The 21,531-nt window shown below is 39.0% G+C and overlaps 1 protein-coding gene across 2 annotated transcripts in view; it reads left to right on the top strand.

Moving 5' to 3' along the window:
* The window catches only part of ARHGEF28 (Rho guanine nucleotide exchange factor 28), a 256,291-nt gene that overhangs the window by 174,320 nt on the left and 60,440 nt on the right, over window positions 1–21,531 (top strand). For both annotated transcript variants that reach the window (XM_082834982.1, XM_082834981.1), the window contains 6 exons: window positions 61–188; window positions 1,422–1,562; window positions 4,507–4,754; window positions 16,601–16,723; window positions 17,932–18,049; window positions 21,205–21,459. In XM_082834982.1, coding sequence (XP_082691108.1) covers window positions 61–188; window positions 1,422–1,562; window positions 4,507–4,754; window positions 16,601–16,723; window positions 17,932–18,049; window positions 21,205–21,459 — 1,013 coding nt within the window. The remainder of the gene's footprint in view (window positions 1–60; window positions 189–1,421; window positions 1,563–4,506; window positions 4,755–16,600; window positions 16,724–17,931; window positions 18,050–21,204; window positions 21,460–21,531) is intronic.

Below are 21,531 nucleotides of genomic sequence, written 5' to 3'. Positions count from 1 at the left end.
TCTTACACCTTGACGTCTCAGAGCTGCTGCTGGGGCTGACTTTTCTCCCTGTCCTTCCAGCTTCAGGAGGTCAGGGGCATCCTTGGAGTCCGAAAGTGACGGGAGCGCCTGGAAAAGCAGGTCTCAGTCTGATGAGCTGTTCCAGCCCATGGGCTCACCTCCCTCCACGGACTCCTTCTTAATGGAAGGTGAGGAGAAGACGCCTTTGCATTTACTTGGGTTTCTGTGAGCATTTGCCGAAAGGAATGTTTTCTGAAGGATGTAAGATGGAAACGTTTTCTTTTATTCTCTTTAGAAGAATTCTGTTTCATGGTGTCACTTAGCTACAGGTTCTTCTGATTAAAAAGAATGCAAATTGAGCCACAGAGGAGACTCCCAGATAGTGACCAAGGAAACATGATGCATCTTTTTAAAGGGACATATTCCCCAAAGAATATGTCATAAACGTCATGAAGAGAAAGAAATATGTGCTTGTTCTTCTTTAAAAATGTTTTACAGCTATTGATGAATTGGTATAGGATCATACATTAAAAATACATATTTCACTTACTTAAGACTGGACTTGGCCTGGATCGCTGAGATATTTATCGGCGTATGTTGCCTCCTACTTCTAGGGGAATGAAAGCATTTTTAAAAAACATGTTTTTGGAAAGGACAATCTGGGGAATTGCTTGTTGTATCCTAGCGTTACTAATAGGCAAAGGAAAACCAAATGAAGGGAGAGTAGTGTTGAGAGAAGGGGGTGGACTCTTCCCCAGGAATCTGCTTATTTTAAATCCATTGTCATCACATCTTGACTCCTCTGAGCTAGAATATCTCTAAGGAGTGCCATTTGGACAAATAGAATTTAGTTTTCCTGAAAGGGGTATATGTGTGTTGTCAAATTCTATCAGAAAAATCTGTACTCACATGTGACTGGAGGCCTTATACCCCGCTTCATGTTTATATTAAGGACAGCAAGCCAAGTAAAGAGCAAATAAAGTGGACAAGTACAAGATTCAGTTTTGAGTAAACAGCACAAAGCAACCCAGGGCAAAAGAAATCAGTGGGTTTAAGATTCTGTATGCACATCGTGGACTCTGCAGGTTACCAAAACTAAAACTAAAATAGAACAAGTCAAAAGGAAAACAAACAAAAGAATCTTCAGTATATATATATATTTTTGGCATATACACAATCACTATTTTAATACCTGATTCTGCTTTGCTTTCATGAGGGCGATCTTGATTTGAACCATTTCGCTTGTTTGGTTTCAGATGTTTCAATTGCATATCACAGTATTTTGGCTTAGTTGTTTCTATGTTCATAGCAGGTTTCTTTAGGGTGATGAAGCCATAAACATGGGCACCTGTGAAGGTCTGTTTGTGTTATGTGTGTTCACCCACTTCTGGCTTTTCTTTTCTTTCTTCAACACACATTAGATGTCGTGGATTCGTCTCTGTGGAGTGACCTCAGCAGTGATGCCCAGGGGTTTGAAGCAGAATCTTGGAGTCTGGTGGTGGACCCCTCATTTTGTAGTAGGCAGGAGAAGGATGTCATCAAAAGACAGGATGTCATTTTTGGTAAGCATTTCAAACATTCTCTCTGGGCTCCAGCAGTGTGGTGCAGAGGAAAGTGCATGGCATTTGAAACCATACATACCTGGATTCAAGGCGAGGTTCAAATCCCGGTTCTACCATTTCCTAGTTACTTGGTCTCAGATAAAATATTTAACTCACATGGACCTCAGTTTTTCCTTTTGTAAAATGAGGATAATGATACTCTGGATTAAAATGTTGTGAGGCTTAAATGAGGCATTGTCTGTACCTGGTATAAGCACATTTTATGTCTTCTACCCTTTTCAAGTTTACTTAGGCATGGTCTCTACTCTTTCACCTCTCCTGTTGTACGAATCACAGTGACCGTTCACATATTTTAAGGTAGGGCAGTCAGGGCTGCTGCATGCAGGGCCCTGTAGTTTGCCTGCACGCAGCCAGAGACTGCAACTCACATATGCAGAGGGACTGGCGGCACCTGGCTTAGGGCCGTGTGTGATCGTGTGCCTCAGCCCTGAGTATGGAGTTCAACTGTGGGAGGCTTTACGATTTCATGCTATTTGGGGTGAAGGCCGTCTGAATTGAGGGAGGTTAGATTATAGACTAGTTAGGAAAAAAAGAACTTTAAAAAATTTTCAAGTATGGAGTAGATGCTAAAAAGTGGTTCCAAGAAGATACCTTACTTTAAATATGGGATTAACTCTTAGTTTTTGCTAATCCTGTGTGTGCAAAGCATGGGCCGCAAAGGCCGGCGGCGACAACGGCCACTTTTCTCCTGTGTGAGGTGGTGGTTACGTAGATCAGAGGAGCCGACGTGTAGTGTGCTGACATCTAGGGCTGTGCAGGTGGGAGCTACCTTGGAAAGAGTGATGCTGTCCCCTTTAGTATGTCTCACTTAATTTATATTATACTGTAATTTTTCTTCATTTATTTCTTGATTTCATATATTATTAAAAATAATCTCACCCATGTGGGATGAATTATCATGTCGTGTAGTTCACAGCATGGCCTCAGGGTCAGAAAGTCTTGTGTTCTAGGGAAAATCCTTCACCTCTCTTCTTCACGTCTCTCTTTTAAAGATAAGGAAAATCATTCCTATTTTGGGGGTCATAATAGTTAAATGGATTAACGGATATGGTAGATGCTTAGTATGGAGCAGGTGTTAAAAATATGGTAGGATACAATAATTAACAATAATAATTTAAAGTTAGTCAGTTCCCAGTTAGAGTTTTGTTTATGATAAAATAATAAACAAAGCTACGTGTAGATGTCTTTACCCTCCATGGCTGATGTTTTGTGTTCTTTTTCAAAACATGTACATGAGTTTGGAAATATTAATCTAGGACTTGTACTTCTGATGCTCCTACAAATTGGGAATTATTGTTTTCTCTCATGATGCATTTTTAATATTGAGATATAGTCACAAAACATTGAGATATAAAATTCACCCCTTACAGTGCATAATCTATATTGTAGTGTATTTGTAAAGTTTTAGTATGTTTATAAAGTTGTGCAACCGTCAACCACTGTTTAATTCCAGAGCATTTTCATCACTCCAGAAAGAAACCCTGTGCCCATTAGCAGTCACTCCCCTTTGTCCCCTCCCACCAGTACCTGGCAACCACTAATCTACTTTCTGTCCCTGTGAATATGTCCCTATGAACATTACAATATTTAGTGTTTGGGGCCTGGCTTCTTTCACTTAACATATTGTTTTCAAGGTTCATCCATGCTGTAATAGAAATCAGCACTCTATTCCTTTTTGTGGCTGAGTAATATTTCATTGTATAGATATACCACACTTTGTTCATCTAATCATGACTTGATGGTCATTTGGGGTTGTTCCCACTTTGGGGGTCACATCATACTTTATGTTTAACCTTTTGAAGAACTGCCTGTTTTCCAAAGCAGCTGTACCATTTTACATTCACACCAGCAATGTATGAGGGTTTCAATTTCTCCACATCTTACCAAGGCTTCTTTATTGTTCATCCTTTAACTTACAATTATTGTAGTGTGTGTAAAGTGGTGTCTCATTGTGGTTTGGGTTTGTATTTCCCTGATGGCTAATGATGTTGTGCATCTTTTCATGTGCACATTGGCTATTGGTATATCTCTTTAGAGAAACATCTATTCAAATCTTTGGCCTATTTTGAAGTGGGTTTTTTTGTTGTTGTTGAGTCATAAGAGTTCTTTATATATTCTGGACTCAAGTCCCTTATCAAATACGTGATCTGCAAATATTTTCTCCCATTGTATGGGTTGTCTTTTCACTTTCTTGATGATGTCCCTTCATCATGACCCATTGTTTTCCCCTGGGGAAAATGGAATTTCAGAGGCAGATCCAATAATAGAAAGGACCTACTGTTGTATACATTGAGGAACTTTATTATATTTAATTCAACATAATTCACAAAATTAATTGTGCTCCTACTCAGTACAAAACACACACACACACAAAAAATGAAAGAAGGAAAAAGAAAGAAAAGAGGTAAACTAAGTTACATTTTATAGAGCATTCAGGGGAAAATAAAACCTGGTGCCCAACTGAAGATACCTAAAGATGTTAGCTGGTTATATTATGAAAGTTTGATACATTGGATTCTTACATCTTGGACTTGACTTGACTTATATATCCTCATATAATGTCTGGAAAAAAGAGAATAGTTTAATATTTTGAGCTTACATTAAATGTTTAATTAATGCTGACTTCAACAGTAGAAGAATATTATTATTCCTAAACATTCCCTCTTTTTTGTTTTATTTGTGTAACATACAGTGTTTAGCTACTAATTTAGGTCAATAGGGATACTTTTTAAAAAATTGAGGTATAATTGACATACATTATATTAGTTTCAGGTGTACAACTTAATGTTAATTGTCTATATTGCAAAATGATCACCACGGTAAGTCTAGTTAACATCAGAGGACACTTGTTTTTTTAAAGCTTGTTTCTGCTCACCTGTTTCAGAGCTAATGCAGACAGAAATGCATCACATCCAGACCCTGTTCATCATGTCCGAGATCTTCAGGAAAGGGATGAAGGAGGAGCTGCAGCTTGACCACAGCACTGTGGATAAAATCTTCCCCTGTTTAGATGAGTTACTTGAAATCCACAGGCATTTCTTCTATAGTATGAAGGAGCGAAGGCAAGAATCCTGTATTGGCAACGACAGGAATTTCGTCATCAACCGAATCGGAGATATTCTAGTACAACAGGTGAGAAAGGTTTAAAGGTCTTAAAACCTCAAAGCCTAAAGGTATGCAGACTGTCTAGAGTATTCAAAGCCTGCAGAGAACTGGAATTGATTTCATTATGATTATTGACAGATGGGTTTAGCTGGTTGTCTTTTATTTGATGTTGGTGTGTATGACCGATGTCTGAGAGCTTTTAATAGCCAGTGACTCTTCTGTGTGTCACAGGACTTGGCTGGAGAAAATTTACTTAGACTTTTTTTTTTTTTTTTGCCGCACTGTGCAGCTTGCAGGATCTCAGTTCCCCAAGCAGGGATTGAACCCTTGCCCTCGGCAGTGAAAGCGTGGAGTCCTAATCACTAGACCACCAAGGAATTCCCTACTTAGACTTCTTGATGTGATGGGCTCTCTAGTAACATGGCTTCTTGAGTGGCCCGTGATATATCTCCAAGATAAGTGCTGCTAATTTTAGGAAGAGTGAGGCAGATCTATTATCATGAAAGCCCTGGCGTTCATGCCTGGGGGATAAGACAAGCAAATCTTACTCAAAGGAGGCACTTTTTAGGTGCTTGGGATGTTTGAAGCATCAGTGAGAATGGGCTGTGCCACTCTCCTAGTTAAAAAGAAAAAACACCTTACTTTTGACAATTTGTATTGGTCCCCGATCTCTCTGAAAGAGGCTCTGCATTTAAAACATGCTAATACAGAAGTTAAATAACATGTATCCAGCAGCCTTAACATGGCAGGGACTTTCAAGGTACTTCCATTATATTACCTCACTTAACCATCACAACACAGTGAGGCAAATATTTATTTTCCCTAAAACTGAGGCATGGAGAAGTAATGACTTTCTCAAGGTCACACATCTCATAAGTGGCATAGCTGGGATCTGAGTTAAGAATATATCTTTGTGATATCCACAGTGACATTCTGGGAGGGCTTTCTAACATCACTAGTCTGTAAGTCCCAGTGAGGCAGGGAGTCTCGTCTCTTTGGTTACCACTGTATTTCAACACCTAGAACAGTGCTTGGTACTGTAAGTATTTATTGAATGAAGGGGTCACTTGGGAAAAACACACCGGGAATTCACTCCAATGCTATGTTTTGCAGTCACTTACAGCATTTGAGGAAAGGCATGGAGATCTATCGCTAATTACTTTAGTTTGGTGTTCTCTAAGTAGATGCCAAAATGTCCCCTCCAAAATATTAATTTTGTTTCAGTTTCACCCTGTCACACACACCGGTTGAGTTTAGCTGTTGGTCTATAGGTTAAACATTTAAATATGCTTAAATACAAATTTTTTTTTTTTTTTTTTTTTTTTTTTTTTTTTTTGCGGTACGCGGGCCTCTCACCGCTGTGGCTTCTCCCCCCGCGGAGCACAGGCTCCGGACGCGCAGGCTCAGCGGCCATGGCTCACGGGCCCAGCCGCTCCGCGGCACGCGGGATCCCCCCGGACCGGGGCACGAACCTGCGCCCCCTGCATCGGCAGGCGGACTCTCAATCACTGCGTCACCAGGGAAGCCCTACAAATATTTTTAATACACAAAAAGAATCCTGACAGTTGCCCAAAATCTTCTTCCTCGGATGTCTAACAATGTAAAAATCCACACTAGTAATAAGTTTCTAATCAAAGCACTATCTGCTTTGCATATTATCTTTAAAGTCCTAGACCTGTTCCATCTTCATAATTCACCTGAAACATATACAGTGCCAGGTTAAGAGACCGTAAAGTACTTGGGAAGACAGTTTGAATAAAAATGTCTGATTGTGTCTTGGTGAACTTGAATCTGAGTGAGTGCATTCAAAAATGAAGTGCGAGGTTATTTTATCATTTGAAAGTATTTGCATCATCTCTCTTTCCTTGATACAAACAATCATGACTTTTAATTCTAATCATTGAAAACATTTTTTCGTTCTTGTGTCACTTTCGTAGTTAACAAAAATTTCACATCTTTACCAGATATATTTTTTATTTAATTTTATGGAATTGGAGGACAAGTTTTGGGAAATTGGCTATTACACAGGGTGAGCCTGGTGGTCTTTTGGATGAAAAGGAAAATCTTCGGTGTTCAAAGAGAAGGATTAAGTCTGCTTTTGTGTTCCTGTTGGTGGACATGCTTAGTGGGTATGGAAAGGACTTCCTTCCAATACTATGTAAATAAAGTTATCTCCTGAAGAATATATTAGCAAAGTCCTCAGACAATGGCTGTGGAGTGGCACTCTGTAGGAGCAGAGGGAGAGCAAGCTGTTGAAGGATGTATGACAGAGTCTGGGGAAATCCCACACTCCAACCTCGGGGACTCCATAGATCTCAGGAGGCTGGGCTGGAATATGATGGTAATTTAGTCAGTGTGAACTTGCAGTGTTGGTGAGAAGATGTGAACATGTGGAACATACTTGATATATAGCAGTGGTTTTCCAATTTCAGGTACATAGGAATCTCCTAAAACTTGTTAAGAACGAGGTATTCTGTGCTCCCAACCCCTAGTGTGTTGTTTGATAGGATTGGGTCAGGGGGTTGGCATTTTAAAATTATTTTTTCCCCAATGGTAATATCTTACAGAGCTATAATACAGCAGCACAACCAGGATACTGATAGGGATACAGCGAAACGCCAGAACATTCCTATCACGATGAGGATTCCTCATCTGGCCATTTTATAGCCACACCTACTTCCCTCCTGTCCCCAACTGCTGTCAGTCACTAATCTGTTCTTTCTATAATTTTGTCATTTCAAACCAGTTATATAAATTACATGCATGTTAGACAGATTATATACACAGTATGTCTCTTTTGGATTGGCTTTTTTTCACTCAGTACAATTCTCTGCATCATCTAGATGGCTGTGTATGTCAGCAGTTCATTTCTTTTTATTGTTGAGTTGTATACCAGAGTATGAATGTACCACAATTTATTTATTTATTTATTTATTAACATTTTTATTGGAGTATAATTGCTTTACGATGTTGTGTTAGTTTCTGCTGTATAACAAAGTGAATCAGCTATACATATACATATATTCCCATATCCCCGCCCTCTTGTGTCTCCCTCCCACCCTCCCTATCCCACCCCTCTAGGTGGTCACAAAGCCCAGAGCTGATCTCCCTGTGCTATGCAGCGGCTTCCCACTATCTGTTTTACATTTCATAGTGTATATATGTCAATGCTGCTCTCTCACTTCGTCCCAGCTTACTCTTCCCCCTCCCCGTGTCCTCAAGTCCATTCTTTACGTCTGTATCTTTATTCCTGTCCTGCCCCTCGGTTCATCAGAACCTTTTTTTTTTTTTTTTGATTCCATAGGCACAGAGCTCTTAAAACTCTTTTGAATTTCCTAAGTGCTGAGTGATAAAAAGTGTCTTTTGCTATGTTAATGAGGTGTCTTTCATTTCATTTTATTTTATTTTTTAACATCTTTATTGAACTATAGTTGCTTTACAATGGTGTGTTAGTTTCTGCTGTATAACAAAGTGAATCAGCTATACATATACATATATCCCCATATCTCCTCCCTCTTGCGTCTCTCTCCCTCCCACTCTCCCTATACCACCCCTCTAGGTGGTCACAAAGCCCACAGCTGATCTCCCTGTGCTATGCAGCTGCTTCCCACTATCTAGTTTACATTTGATAGTGTATATATGTCAGTGCCACTCTCTCACTTCGTCCCAGCTTACCCTTCCCCCTTCCAGTGTCCTCAAGTCCATCCTCTACATCTGCGTCTTTGTTCCTGTCCTGCCCCTAAGTTCTTCAGAACCACTTTTTTTTTTTTTTAGATTCCATATATATGTGTCAGCATACGGTATTTTTTTTTCTCTTTTGGACTTATTTTCACTTTGTATGACAGAATCTAGGTCCATCCCTCTCGCTCCAAATGACTCAATTCGTTTCTTTTTATGGCTGAATAATATTCCATTGTATATATGTGTCACATCTTCTTTATCGACTCATCTGTCAATGGACACTTAGGTTGCTTCCATGTCCTGGCTATTGTAAATAGTGCTGCAATGAATATTGTGGTACATGATTCTTTTTGAATTATGGTTTTCTCAGGATATATGCCCAGTAGTGGGATTGCTGGGTTGTAGGGTAGCTCTGTTTTTAGTTTTTTAGGGAACCTCCATACTTTTCTCCATAGTGGCTGTATCAATTTACATTCCCACCAACAGTGCAAGACGGTTCCCTTTTCTCCACACCCTCTCCAGCATTTATTGTTTGTAGATTTTTTGATGATGTCCATTCTGACTGCTGTGAGGTGATACCTCATTGTAGTTTTGATTTACATTTCACTAATGATTAGTGATGTTGAGCATCCTTTGATGTGTCTGTTGGCAATCTGTATATCTTCTTTGGAGAAATGTCTGTTTAGGTCTTTGCCCATTGTTGGATTGGGTTGTTTGTTTTTTTGATATTGAGCTTCATGAGCTGCTTGTATATTTTGGAGATTAATCCTTTGTCAGTTGCTTCATTTGCAAATACTTTCTCCAATTCTGAGGGTTGTCTTTTCATCTTGTTTATGGTTTCCTTTGCTGTGCAAAAGCTTTTAAGTTTCATTAGGTCCCATTTGTTTATTTTATTTCATTCATTTATTTATTTTTTTGCCGTACGCGGGCCTCTCACTGTTGTGGCCTCTCCCGTTGCGGAGCACAGGCTCTGGACGCGCAGGCTCAGTGGCCATGGCTCACAGGCCCAGCCGCTCCGCAGCATGTGGGATCTTCCCAGACCGGGGCACGAACCCGTGTCCCCTGCATTGGCAGGCAGACTCTCAACCACTGCGCCACCAGGGAAGCCCTGTTTATTTTTATTTTTATTTCCATTTCTCTAGGAGGTGGGTCACAAAGGATCTTGCTGTGATTTATGTCATAGAGTGTTCTGCCTCTGTTTTCCTCTAAGAGTTTTATAGTGTTTGGCCTTACATTTAGGTCTTTAATCCATTTTGCATTTATTTTTGTGTATGGTGTTAGAGAGTGTTCTAATTTCATTCTTTTACATGTAGCTGTCCAGTTTTCCCAGCACCACTTATTGAAGAGGCTGTCTTTTCTCCATTGTATATTCTTGCCTCCTTTATCAAAGATAAGGTGACCGTATGTGCGTGGGTTTATCTCTGGGCTTTCTCTCCTGTTCCACTGATCTCTATTTCTGTTTTTGTGCCAGTACAATACTGTCTTGATTACTGTAGCTTTGTAGTATAGTCTGAAGTCAGAGAGCCTGATTCCTCCAGCTCCGTTTTTCTTTCTCAAGATCGTTTTGGCTATTCAGGGTCCTTTGTGTTTCCATACAAATTGTGATATTTTTTGTTCTAGTTCTGTGAAAAATGCCATTGGTAGTTTGATAGGAATTGCATTGAATCTGTAGATTGCTTTGGGTAGTATAGTCATTTTCACAGTATTGATTCTTCCAATCCAAGAACATGGTATATCTCTCCATCTATTTGTATCATCTTTAATTTCTTTCATCAGTGTCTTATAGTTTTCTGCATACAGGTCTTTTGTCTCCTTAGGTAGGTTTATTCCTAGGTATTTTATTCTTTTTGTTGTAATGATAAATGGGAATGTTTCCTTAATTTCTCTTTCAGATTTTTCATCATTACTGTATAGGAATGTAAGAGATTTCTGTGCATTAATTTTGTATCCTGCAACTTTACCAAATTTATTGATTAGCTCTAGTAGTTTTCTGGTAGCATCGTTAGGATTCCCTATGTATAGTATCATGTCATCTGCAAACAGTGACAGTTTTACTTCTTCTTTTACAACTTGGATTCCTTTTATTTCTTTTTCTTCTCTGATTACTGTTTCTAAAACTTCCAAAACTATGTTGAATAATAGTGGTGAGAATGGGGAACCTTGTCTTGTTCCTTATCTTAGTGGAAGTGGTTTCAGTTTTTCACCATTGAGGACGATGTTGGCTGTGGGTTTGTCATATATGGCCTTTATTCTGTTGACGTAAGTTCCCTGTATGCCTACTTCCTGGAGGGTTTTTATCTTAAATGGGTGTTGAATTTTGTCAAAAGCTTTTTCTGCATCTATTGAGATTATCCTATGGTTTTTATCCTTCAGGTTCTTAATATGGTGTATCACATTGATTGATTTGCGTATATTGAAGAATCCTTGCATTTCCGGGATAATCCCCAGCTGATCATGGTGTTTGATCCTTTTAATGTTCTGGTGGATTCTGTTTGCTAGTATTTTGTTGAGGATTTTTGCATCTATGTTCATCAGTGACATTGGCCTGTAGTTTTCTTTCTTTGTGACATCTTTGTCTGGTTTTGGTATCAGGGTGATGGTGGCCTCATAGAATGAGTTTGGGAGCGTTCCTCCCTCTGCTATATTTTGGAAGAGTTTGAGAAGGATAGGTGTTAGCTCTTCTCTAAATGTTTGATAGAATTCGCCTGGGAAGCCACCTGGTCCTGGGCTTTTGTTTGGAAGATTTTTAATCACAGTTTCAATTTCAGTGCTTGTGATTGGACTGTTTATATCTTCTATTTCTTCCTGGTTCAGTCTTGGAAGGTTGTGCTTTTCTAAGAATTTGTCCATTACTTCCAAGTTGTCCATTTTATTGGCATTTAGTTGCTTGTAGTAATCTCTCATGATCTTTTGTATTTCTGCACTGTCTGTTGTTACTTCTCCCTTTTCATTTCTAATTCTGTTGATATAAGTCTTTTCCCTTTTTTTCTTGATGAGTCTGGCTAATGGTTTATCAATTTTGTTTATCCTCTCAAAGAACCAGCTTTTACTCTTATTGATCTTTGCTATTGTTTCCTTCATTTCTTTTTCATTTATTTCTGATCTGATTTTTATGATTTCTTTCCTTCTGCCAATTTTGGTAGTTTTTTTTTTTTGGTTCTTTCTCTAATTGCTTTAGGTGTAAGGTTAGGTTGTTTATTTGAGGTGTTTCTTGTTTCTTGAAGTAGGATTGTATTGTTATAAACTTCCCTCTTAGAACTGCTTTTGCTCCATCCTATAGATTCTGGGTTGTCATGTTTTCATTCTCATTTGTTTCTAGGTATTTTTTGATTTCCTCTTTGATTTCTTCAGTGATATCTTGGTTATTTAGTAGTGTATTGTTTAGCCTCCATGTGTTTGTATTTTTTACAGTTTTTTTCCCGTAATTGATATCTAGTCTCATAGCATTGTGGTCGGAAAAGATTTCAATTTTCTTAAATATACCAAGGCTTGATTTGTGACCCAAGATATGATCTATCCTGGAGAATGTTCCATGAGCACTTGAGAAGAAAGTGTATTCTGTTGTTTTTGCATGGAATGTCCTTAAATATCAATATGTCCATCTTGTTTAATGTGTCATTTAAAGCTTATGTTTCCTTATTTATTTTCATTTTGGATGATCTGTCCATTGTTGAAAGTGGGGTGTTAAAGTCCCCTACTATGATTGTGTTACTGTCAATTTCCCCTTTTTTGGCTTTTAGCATTTGCCTTATGTATTGAGGTGCTCCTATGGTGGGTGCATAAGTATTTAAAATTGTTATATCTTCTTCTTGGATTGATCCCTTGATCATTATGTAGTGTCCTTTTTTTGTCTCTTGTAATAGTCTTTATTTTAAAGTATATTTTTTCTGATATGAGAATTTCTACTCCAGCTTTCTTTTGATTTCCATTTGCATGGAATATCTTTTTCCATCCCCTGACTTTCAGTCTGTATGTGTCCCTAGGTCTGAAGTGGGTCTCTTGTAGACAGCATATATACGGGCCTTATTTTTGTATACATTCAGTCAGTCTATGTTTTTTGGTTGGGGCATTTAATCCATTTACATTTAATGTAGTTATCGATATGTATGTTCCTATTACCATTTTCTTAATTGTTTTTGGTTTGTTATTGTAGGTCTTTTTCTTCCCTTGTGTTTCCTGCCTAGAGAAGTTCCTTTAGCATTTGTTGTAAAGCTGGTTTGGTGGTGCTGATTTCTGTTAGCTTTTGCTTGTCTGTAAAGGTTTTAATTTCTCCGTCGAATCTGAATTAGATCCTTGCTGGGTAATCTTGGTTGTAGGTTTTTCCCTTTAATCACTTTTAATATGTCCTGCCACTTCCTTCTGGCCTGCAGAGTTTCTGCTGAAAGATCAGCTGTTAACCTTATGGGGATTCTCTTGTATGTTATTTGTTGCTTTTCCCTTGCTGCTTTTAATATTTTTTCTTCGTGTTTATTATTATTTTTTTAATTAATTTATTTTTTTGGTGGTACGCGGGCCTCTCACTGTTGTGGCCTCTCCTGTTGCGGAGCACAGGCTCCGGATGCGCAGGCTCAGCGGCCATGGCTCACGGGCCCAGCCGCTCCGCGGCATGTGAGATCTTCCTGGACCGGGGCACGAACCCGTGTTCCCTGCATTGGCAGGCGGACTCTCAACCACTGCACCACCGGGGAAGCCCTTCGTGTTTAATTTTTGATAGTTTGATTAATATGTGTCTCGAGGTGTTTCTCCTTGGATTTATCCTGTATGGGGCTCTCTGTGCTTCCTGGACTTGATTGACTATTTCCTTTCCCATGTTAGGGAAGTTTTCAACTATAGTCTCTTGAAATATTTTCTCAGTACCTTTCTTTTTCTCTTCTTCTTCTGGGACTCCTATCATTCAAATGTTGGTGCATTTGATGTTGTCCCAGAGGTCTCTGAGACTGTCCTCAGTTCTTTTCATTCTTTTTTCTTTATTCTTCTCTGCAGTAGTTATTTCCACTATTTTATCTGCCAGGTCACTTATCCGTTCTTCTGCCTCAGTTATTCTGCTATTTTTCCTTCTAGAGAATTTTTAATTTCATTTATTGTATTGTTCATCGTTTGTTTGCTCTTTAGTTCTTCTAGGCCCTTGTTAAGCATTTCTTTTATTTTCTCCATTCTATTTCCATTTTCTATCATTACTCTGAATTCTTTTTCAGGTAGACTGCCTATTTCCTCTTCATTTGTTTGGTTTGGTGAGTTTTTACTTTGCTCCTTCATCTGCTGTGTATTTCTCTGTCTTCTCATTTTGCTTAACTTTCTTTGTGGGGTCTCATTTTTGCAGGCTGCAGTTTCGTAGTTCCCATTGTTTTTGGTGTCTGCCCCCAGTGAGTAAGGTTGGTTCAGTGGGTTGTGTAGGCTTCCTGGTAGAGGGGACTGGTGCCTGTGTTCTGGTGGATGAGGCTGGATCTTGTCTTTCTGGTGGACAGGACCGTATCTGGTGGTGTGTTTTGAGGTGTCTGTGAACTTATTATGATTTTAGGCAGCCTCTCTGCTAATGGGTAGGGTTGTGTTCCTGTCTTGCTAGTTGTTTGGCATGGGGTTTCCAGCACTGGAACTTGCTGGTCGTTGAGTGGAGCTGGGTCTTAGCATTGAGACAGAGATCTCTGAGAGAGCTCTCGCCGATTGATATTACGTGGGGCCGGGAGGTCTCTGGTGGTCCAGTGTCCTGAACTCGGCTCTCCCACCTCAGATGCTCAGGCCTGACATCCAGCCAGAGCACAAAGACCCTGTCAGCTACATGGTTCAGAAGAAAAGGGAGGAAAAAAGGAAAGAAAGAAAGAAAGAAAAAGTTATTAAAATAAAAAAATTTAAAAAGTAATTTGAACAAAAAGAACAGAGCAACCAAACCAATAAACAAATCCACCAATGGTAACAAGCACTAAAAACTATACTAAGATAAACATAAAAATCAGAATCTAGTCAGTTCCATACAGCAAACCCCATGTCTACAGTTGCTCCCAAAGTCCACCTCCTCCATTAGGGATGATTCGTTGTCTCTTCAGGTATTCCACAGATGCAGGGTACATCCAGTTGATTGTGGAGATTTAATCCGCTGCTCCTGAGGCTGCTGGGAGAGATTTCCCTTTCTCTTCTTTGTTCGCACAGCTCCCTGGGTTCAGCTTCAGATTTGGCCCCTCCTCTGCGTGTAGGTCGCCCTCTGGCGTCTGTTCTTTGCCCAGACAGGAGGGAATTAAAGGAGCAGCTGATTAGCCAGCTCTGGCTCACTCAGGCGGCGGGGAGGGAGGAGTATGGAATGTGGGGTGAGCCTGCAGCAGCAGAGGTCAGCGTGATGTTGCAACAACCTGAGGCGCACCGTGTGTTCTCCCAAGGAAGTTGTCCCTGGGTCACGGGACCCTGGCAGTGGCGGGCTGCACAGTCTCCCAGGAGGGGAGGTGTGGAGAGTGACCTGTGCTTGCACACAAGATTCTTGGTGGCTGCAGCAGCAGCCTTAGCATTTCATGCCCGTCTCTGGGGTCCGCGCTGATAGCCGTGGCTGGCGCCTGTCTCTGAAGCTCATTTAGGCAGTGCTATGAATCCCCTCTCCTCGCACACCTTGAAACAATGGTCTCTTACCTCTTACACAGGCCAAAGTTTTTCCTGGACTCCCTCATATTTTAAGGATCATGCTTTTGATTTCAAGTCTAAGACCTCTTTGTCTAGCCTGAGATCCCAAAGATTTTCTCCTTTTTTTTTTTTTCTAAAAGTTTTATAGTTTTATGTTTTATATTTAGGTCTGTGATCCATTTGGAGTTACTTTTTGTATAAAATATGAGACTTTGGTCAAGGTTATTATTATTATTTTTTGACCTGTGGATGTTCAGCTGCTCCAATATCATTTGTTGAAAGGGCTATCCTTCCTCCAATAAATTGCATTTGCCTTCTGTCAAAAACTGTTGAGCATTTTGGGTTCCTATTTTGTTCCACTGATGTATGTGTATCCTTCCATAGTCATAATTACAGTAGTTCCAGAATAAATCTTGAAATTGTCTAGACTGAGTTCTTTCACTTTATTCTTCTTTTCCAAAATTGTTTTTATCCTAGTTTCTTTATCTTTTGATATAAATTCTAGAATAATCTTGTCTATATGTACAGACACTTGCTGAGATTTGATAAGAATTGCATTAAACCTGTACATTAATTTGGGGAAAATTGACATCTTTACTATGTTGAGTCTTCCAATCTATGAACATGGTATATTTATTTAAATCTTATTTGATTTCTTTCATTAGCATTGTGTAGTTTTCAGCACACAAGGCCTGTGTATGTTTTGTTAAATTTATACCTATATATTATTGTTGGTGGTTTAAGGATCATCTCGTAAGATGTATTGGCCTCAAGCATAGATAAAACTGTGAGCACAGTTGAAAAGACCAGAGATAGGGATGTACAGTTTAAGTACTTTCTAAGGAGGCGTAGGTGTGTTCTGGTTTCTGTTACAGTGATCTTCAACACCCACATGTATACATAGTGTCATCAGAGTCTGAAACGTTGGCATTCAAATTATTCAGCTGATTCTCTCCATACCACCGTATGATGCTAAGTTGTTCCCATGTAGATTTTTCTATAGAGATTTTTCTGCAGGTCAAGGTTATGGAAATATCCAGCCCACATCTTTACTTCTGTCCATCAGTTAATAAATTGGCCTCTGGTTACTCATCTTTCTCTGTCATCTTGGCTAATGATAACCTGCCTGTTGATCCATTTGTGATGACAAAAATTAAATTCCCAATGAAGACTGAGTTCGTGGACATGATCAGTTACCCAATGTAAATGTCAACCTTCCTGAGGATCCCCAAATGTGCCCCATACCCTTCAATCTATAAAAGTATTAAAACTATAAATTGAAATTATAAAGTTGTATAAACACACAAAATAGAAGATATCAAATGTTTTTCATTGGGCTATTGATAATTGAGTTAGTTCAATATAATATAATCACATTAGGTTGATGTCTTCCTCTTACCTCTTGACTACTTCCTCTTACTTTAATTTAAAAAGTATCTGGGGAAGAGAAGTGATTGTGGCCAGAAATTCCTGGATGTTTATTCTTTATTTGCAAAGAATGTACTGAAATATATGAAAATTGCATGTTCTTTTTAGTGTTTAGGACTGACTAAATTTATAAACCATCACTGAAATGTTTTTCTTCTCAGTTTTCAGAAGAAAATGCAAATAAAATGAAGAAAATATATGGGGAATTCTGTAGCCATCACAAGGAGGCTGTTAGCCTCTTTAAAGAACTCCAGCAGAATAAAAAGTTTCAGAATTTTATTAAGGCAAGTATTTTAAAACTGTTACAAAATGGTAAGCCAGCATGAAGTTCATACTTGTTTTTTAGGTGATCTAACCAAGTTTCACATCTAGGTACTGTTTTTCAGGGAAGAAGGAAGTGATAGGTTTGTGGCAAAGATAGAAAGCCTCTTTTTCTGTGTTAGTGAAATATTTGTCCCAAATCACTTACTTTTGTATTTATATTTGCGAAGCCATGTTCTCCATACTTCTGAGCACTTTTGTAATATCCTGTGAAGCTTTTCATGCCTTGACAAGTTATAAATCAGAAGAACCACAGTAAAAATAAAGAACCTACCCCACCCCCACTGGATTAATTTGAAGCAAGTCTGTGATGCACATCATTTCATATATAACTTGTATCACTGAACAATATATCTTTTAAAAATTACAGTGGCATTATTCCACTTAAATACACTAATTCTTTAATCTCTTCAAACAGCTGGCCAGTAATCAAATTTCCCTCATTAGCTCATAAAATTGGATCAGGATCTGACCAAGGTTTATATATTATTCATGGGGGGTTATGTCTTTTAAATCACCTTTACATTGAATGCTTCCCATCCCATTTTTTTGGTGTCCTACTTACTTATTGAAGAAATTTGTCCTTTAGAGTTTCATAGATTCTAATTTTTTATCTACCATTTTAAGCATGCTACTGGATTCTCCTCCTTTTCTTTTTTTAAACATACATGTGTATTGAGAACTTGAAAATAAGACTTTGAGATATTTAGAAAAAAAGTTGCCCGGATTAGAGGAAACTTAAATGCTATGATGAATAATAACAAATGTAGAGGAAAACCTCTTAGAAAAACAAACAGTTAATTGCAAACTCATGTTCAAAGTGTGACTTTGATTTCTGAGTATTTTTCAAAACTTCTGCTATTCATGAATCTTAGCACTTATAAGTCTTAAAACCTGCTTATTTTTGGAATTAACTCTAAGTACATCAGTGTAACTTGAAACTTCTTAACCTTGGAGAGTTGGATTATTGAAATTAATTTCAAAGTATCCAATTTAATGGCAATGTATCAAGTTTTAATGAATGATGCAGCATGTTATGTCTGAATAGAATTATACTGTTGCAGGTTCTTTGTATTATTAAATTCCTACCTAAAAAGAAAATACAGGTAGTGTTTGTGTATATTAAAGTTTAAAAATATATACATATATATATATATATATTTTTTTTAAGCTCCGAAATAGTAATCTTTTGGCTCGACGCCGAGGAATTCCAGAATGCATTCTGCTGGTCACTCAGCGCATCACAAAATACCCTGTCTTGGTGGAAAGGATATTGCAGTACACAAAGGGTGAGTGATGACTTCTGGGATAAACATTTGCCTCTTTCCTTAGTTTTAAACATAGCTGAGGTGTTGTAAACAGCTCTAGATGCTTGTGGGTGCCTGATTCATAAAGATTTTTCATGATGGAAAAACTGTGAAGCCTTAGGATTTGGATCCATTTTGAAAAGTTATCTTTCGTAATGTGACTTGGCCAATAGTCTGAATTCCTCCAAGCAGCCCAAAGCAAGTAGACTTCCTCATACTTTGACCCTACCCTTCCCATCTGTATTTCCCCCATATCCAGACCTTAATACCTCTTCTTCTTCATCTTCCTATTACCTTCCCAGCAGTGATTTATTAGATTGAGAATGATTTATGAAGGAGCTATTTTTGACCCTGTCAGTTCATCATGTTCAAGGACTAACATCTGGATGTCCTTTAAAAACCTGTTAATGCACATGGCCGGCCTATAAGCTCCTTGAGGGGTCTAGATTCAATACCTAGTGCAGAATAGGTTATCAATAAATAAATATAACGGTGCAATGAATGGACAGATAAAAGTGCCTGTTCCTCAAGCTAGCTTATTGATCGTGAGTAAATTATTAGGATGGTAGTGTCTTCTGTTAACAAGGGCTTTGGTTTGGCCTTGCGTGAACTTGCACGGCCGTTGCAGATACTTGGCTCTGCCGCTCATCAGTTGGGCAAGGTAATGAAATGAGCCTCAGTTCTCTCCACTACCGAATGAGAATACTAATCTTTATCTTGTGGAATTGTTGTGAGGATTAAGTGAGATTGTCTCAGAAAGTGCCCAGTACACAGCCTGGTATAAACAAGGTGCTTGATAACTGGGAGCTGTTTTTATTATCTTTATTATGACCAACTGACTTGGAGATCATGAAACTGGTAATGAGATCTTAAATTCCCACTCTAAAAAGTCAACTTTTAACATCCTTTTTTTGGAAGGGGTCTCGGTGAATAGAAATGCATGATTTGGTCTTTCCATTTTTTTTTTTTTTAGTTACATTAGGACCTAAGTTCAGGCAGGAATGGTAGCATCCATTCCTTATGTCCCATTTGTATTGCTTCCTATAATTTTTTTTTTTTTTTTTTTTTTTTTTTTGCGGTACACGGGCCTCTCACTGTTGTGGCCTCTCCCGTTGCGGAGCACAGGCTCCGGACGCGCAGGCTCAGCGGCCACGGCTCACGGGCCCAGCCGCTCTGCAGCATGTGGGATCATCCTGGACCGGGGCACGAACTCGTGTCCCCTGCATCGGCAGGCGGCCTCTCAACCACTGCGCCACCAGGGAAGCCCGCTTCCTATAATTTAACATAAAATATAAGCACAGTAGAAAGAGAAAAGCCTCATAATTTTGTTCTCAGTTAAAGAATGAAAACAAAATTAAGACTTTTAGTTTATATTATGGTTATATTCTCTTTCTTAAGTTTAATACAATACTCAAAGACTAACAGCTGTTGGAATGTGTTAGGCCAGCTAGTGCTCCTCCGAGAATCATCCCATACCAGATTCCAGGTAGGGTGCATCACAGTGATTGCCTGCTGCGTGTCAGAAATGAGAAGTGGGACTTATGGCTCTGCAGGCGTAGACGTCATAGTGGCTGAACGAACACTGCCTCCTTAGTTAGGTCAGACTTCTCCAACCTCTCTAGTTTCTGGGAACATTGGTTCATGTGACTCTTTATGGCAGTGCTTTTAGAATTTCATTAGGAGTACCCCTCACCTGGGGATCTCATTTACATGCAGACTCCGATTCAGTAGGTCTGGGGTAGAACCCAAGGTAAGCATTTCTAACAAGACCCCCGGGTGGGGCCAATGCTGCTGCACTTTGAGTTGCAAGCGGTTAAAAGACAGTAATTTATTCCTGGAGGTCAGAAGACTCGGAGCCTTTTCTTGGCCTTACTTTAAGTCACTTTGTAATTCAACTTTGATTTTCTCTACTCAACTTTCCTATATTTAAAATATGCTCTTTATAAAGAAGAATCTTTTTTTTTTCTTTCATGGTGGGGAGTGTTGCTTAGGTGGGTGGCAGGTATAGTAAAGTAGTGAAGTAAATGAAGTACATTCTTTTCATGGGCAATGAGAAAATCTTCCTTGTTAATGATTGGTGTCACGATCTATTCCTTGGTTTTCTCACAAAGCCCTCGTGTACCTATTGGAGGCATTTAGAGCCTGGAAAGTTTAGACCCTTTGGAGGACTTGTTCTTATTCCATTTCCCTGCTATTTCTGTGTGTTTATTTCTGCTGCTCTAGGCTCTTAGAGAATCTTTTATTTTCTCTGTTGTTTTTCTTTCTCCTCTCCTAGCATTTTCTGACCTCCTGAAACTTTCCCTTTCAGTTCCATTCACCTCAGTAAACATCAATTAGTTTTTTTTTAAATCAGATATAGAAAATAGCTAAATTTGGTTTCATCTAGAGCTCCAGGAGGCTGTTGCAGAAACTTCTCCAGAAGTTTTTCTTAAGATAATCTAGGGATAAGAGATTTGGCCAGTATTTCAGAGTAACAGCTGGATTCGATGATCGTCTGCTCTGTTGGCGTGAGCGTGGCTGAGTTACCCACTCTGCAGAGTGCCTTGGTCCCATTTTTTTAGGTTGAAAAGATGTTTTAATATATATTATTAATATCTTTATCTTTATGTTAATGCAGTTGTAAGTTATAATTTTAAATGTTATTTTTTTAGGGAGAGAGGGATCTAGGAAAGCAAATGAGTACGAGGTCTATTCAAGTCACCCTGCAGCTCCCTTCTGGGAAAGGACTCCAGCTTGGGCTTGTAGCTCAGTTAAGTTCTAAGAAGCTAGGCATGGGGTTTGCTTAATTACCTGTGTCTGGGAAGGTGGAAGGAAGGCCTAACTTGGGATATGACACATTCACTGCTCTAGGAAGGAAGGTCAGACCAGTCTCTAGAATTCAGACATCATATTGCCACAGTGTTTCTGCTGAAGCATCTGATAAGTAAATCTTCTTAATGACACATTTTAACCATCCTTTTGGGGAGGAGGGGTGCTGAGTGATGATAGAATATTTGAAGTTAATCCAGTATTTTTGCTCTGGGATTTTTGCTGTTTGGATGATGTATTTAACTTTACTTAAAACTAAAGAAAAAATGTCTTCCTTATTAGCGCTCTGGCTTATTTCATGGTGTCTGTTCTTTCTTTTTCCCATGCAGAGAACACGGAAGAACAGAAGGACTTATGCAAAGCTCTTTGCTTAATTAAAGACATGATTGCAGCTGTGGATTTAAAAGTCAGCGAATATGAGAAAAAACAGAAATGGCTTGAGATCCTAAATAAGATTGAAAACAAAACATACACCAAGCTTAAAAATGGCCACGTGTTTAGGAAACAGGCACTGATGAGTAAAGAAAGGACCCTGTTATACGATGGCCTTGTTTATTGGAAAACCGCTACGGGTCGTTTCAAAGGTACCGTGGCTCTAACAGACCAATTTCTCCCTCTTGTTCACGCACATTATTCATTTAACAGAGGACAGATTT

Source organism: Leucopleurus acutus (genome assembly GCF_964270905.1).
Source record: "Leucopleurus acutus genome assembly, chromosome: 3".
In the NCBI taxonomy this organism is placed as follows: Eukaryota; Metazoa; Chordata; class Mammalia; order Artiodactyla; family Delphinidae; genus Leucopleurus; species Leucopleurus acutus.
Note: the sequence above shows the minus strand (reverse complement) of the source record. Positions and strands in the feature narration are given on the sequence as shown.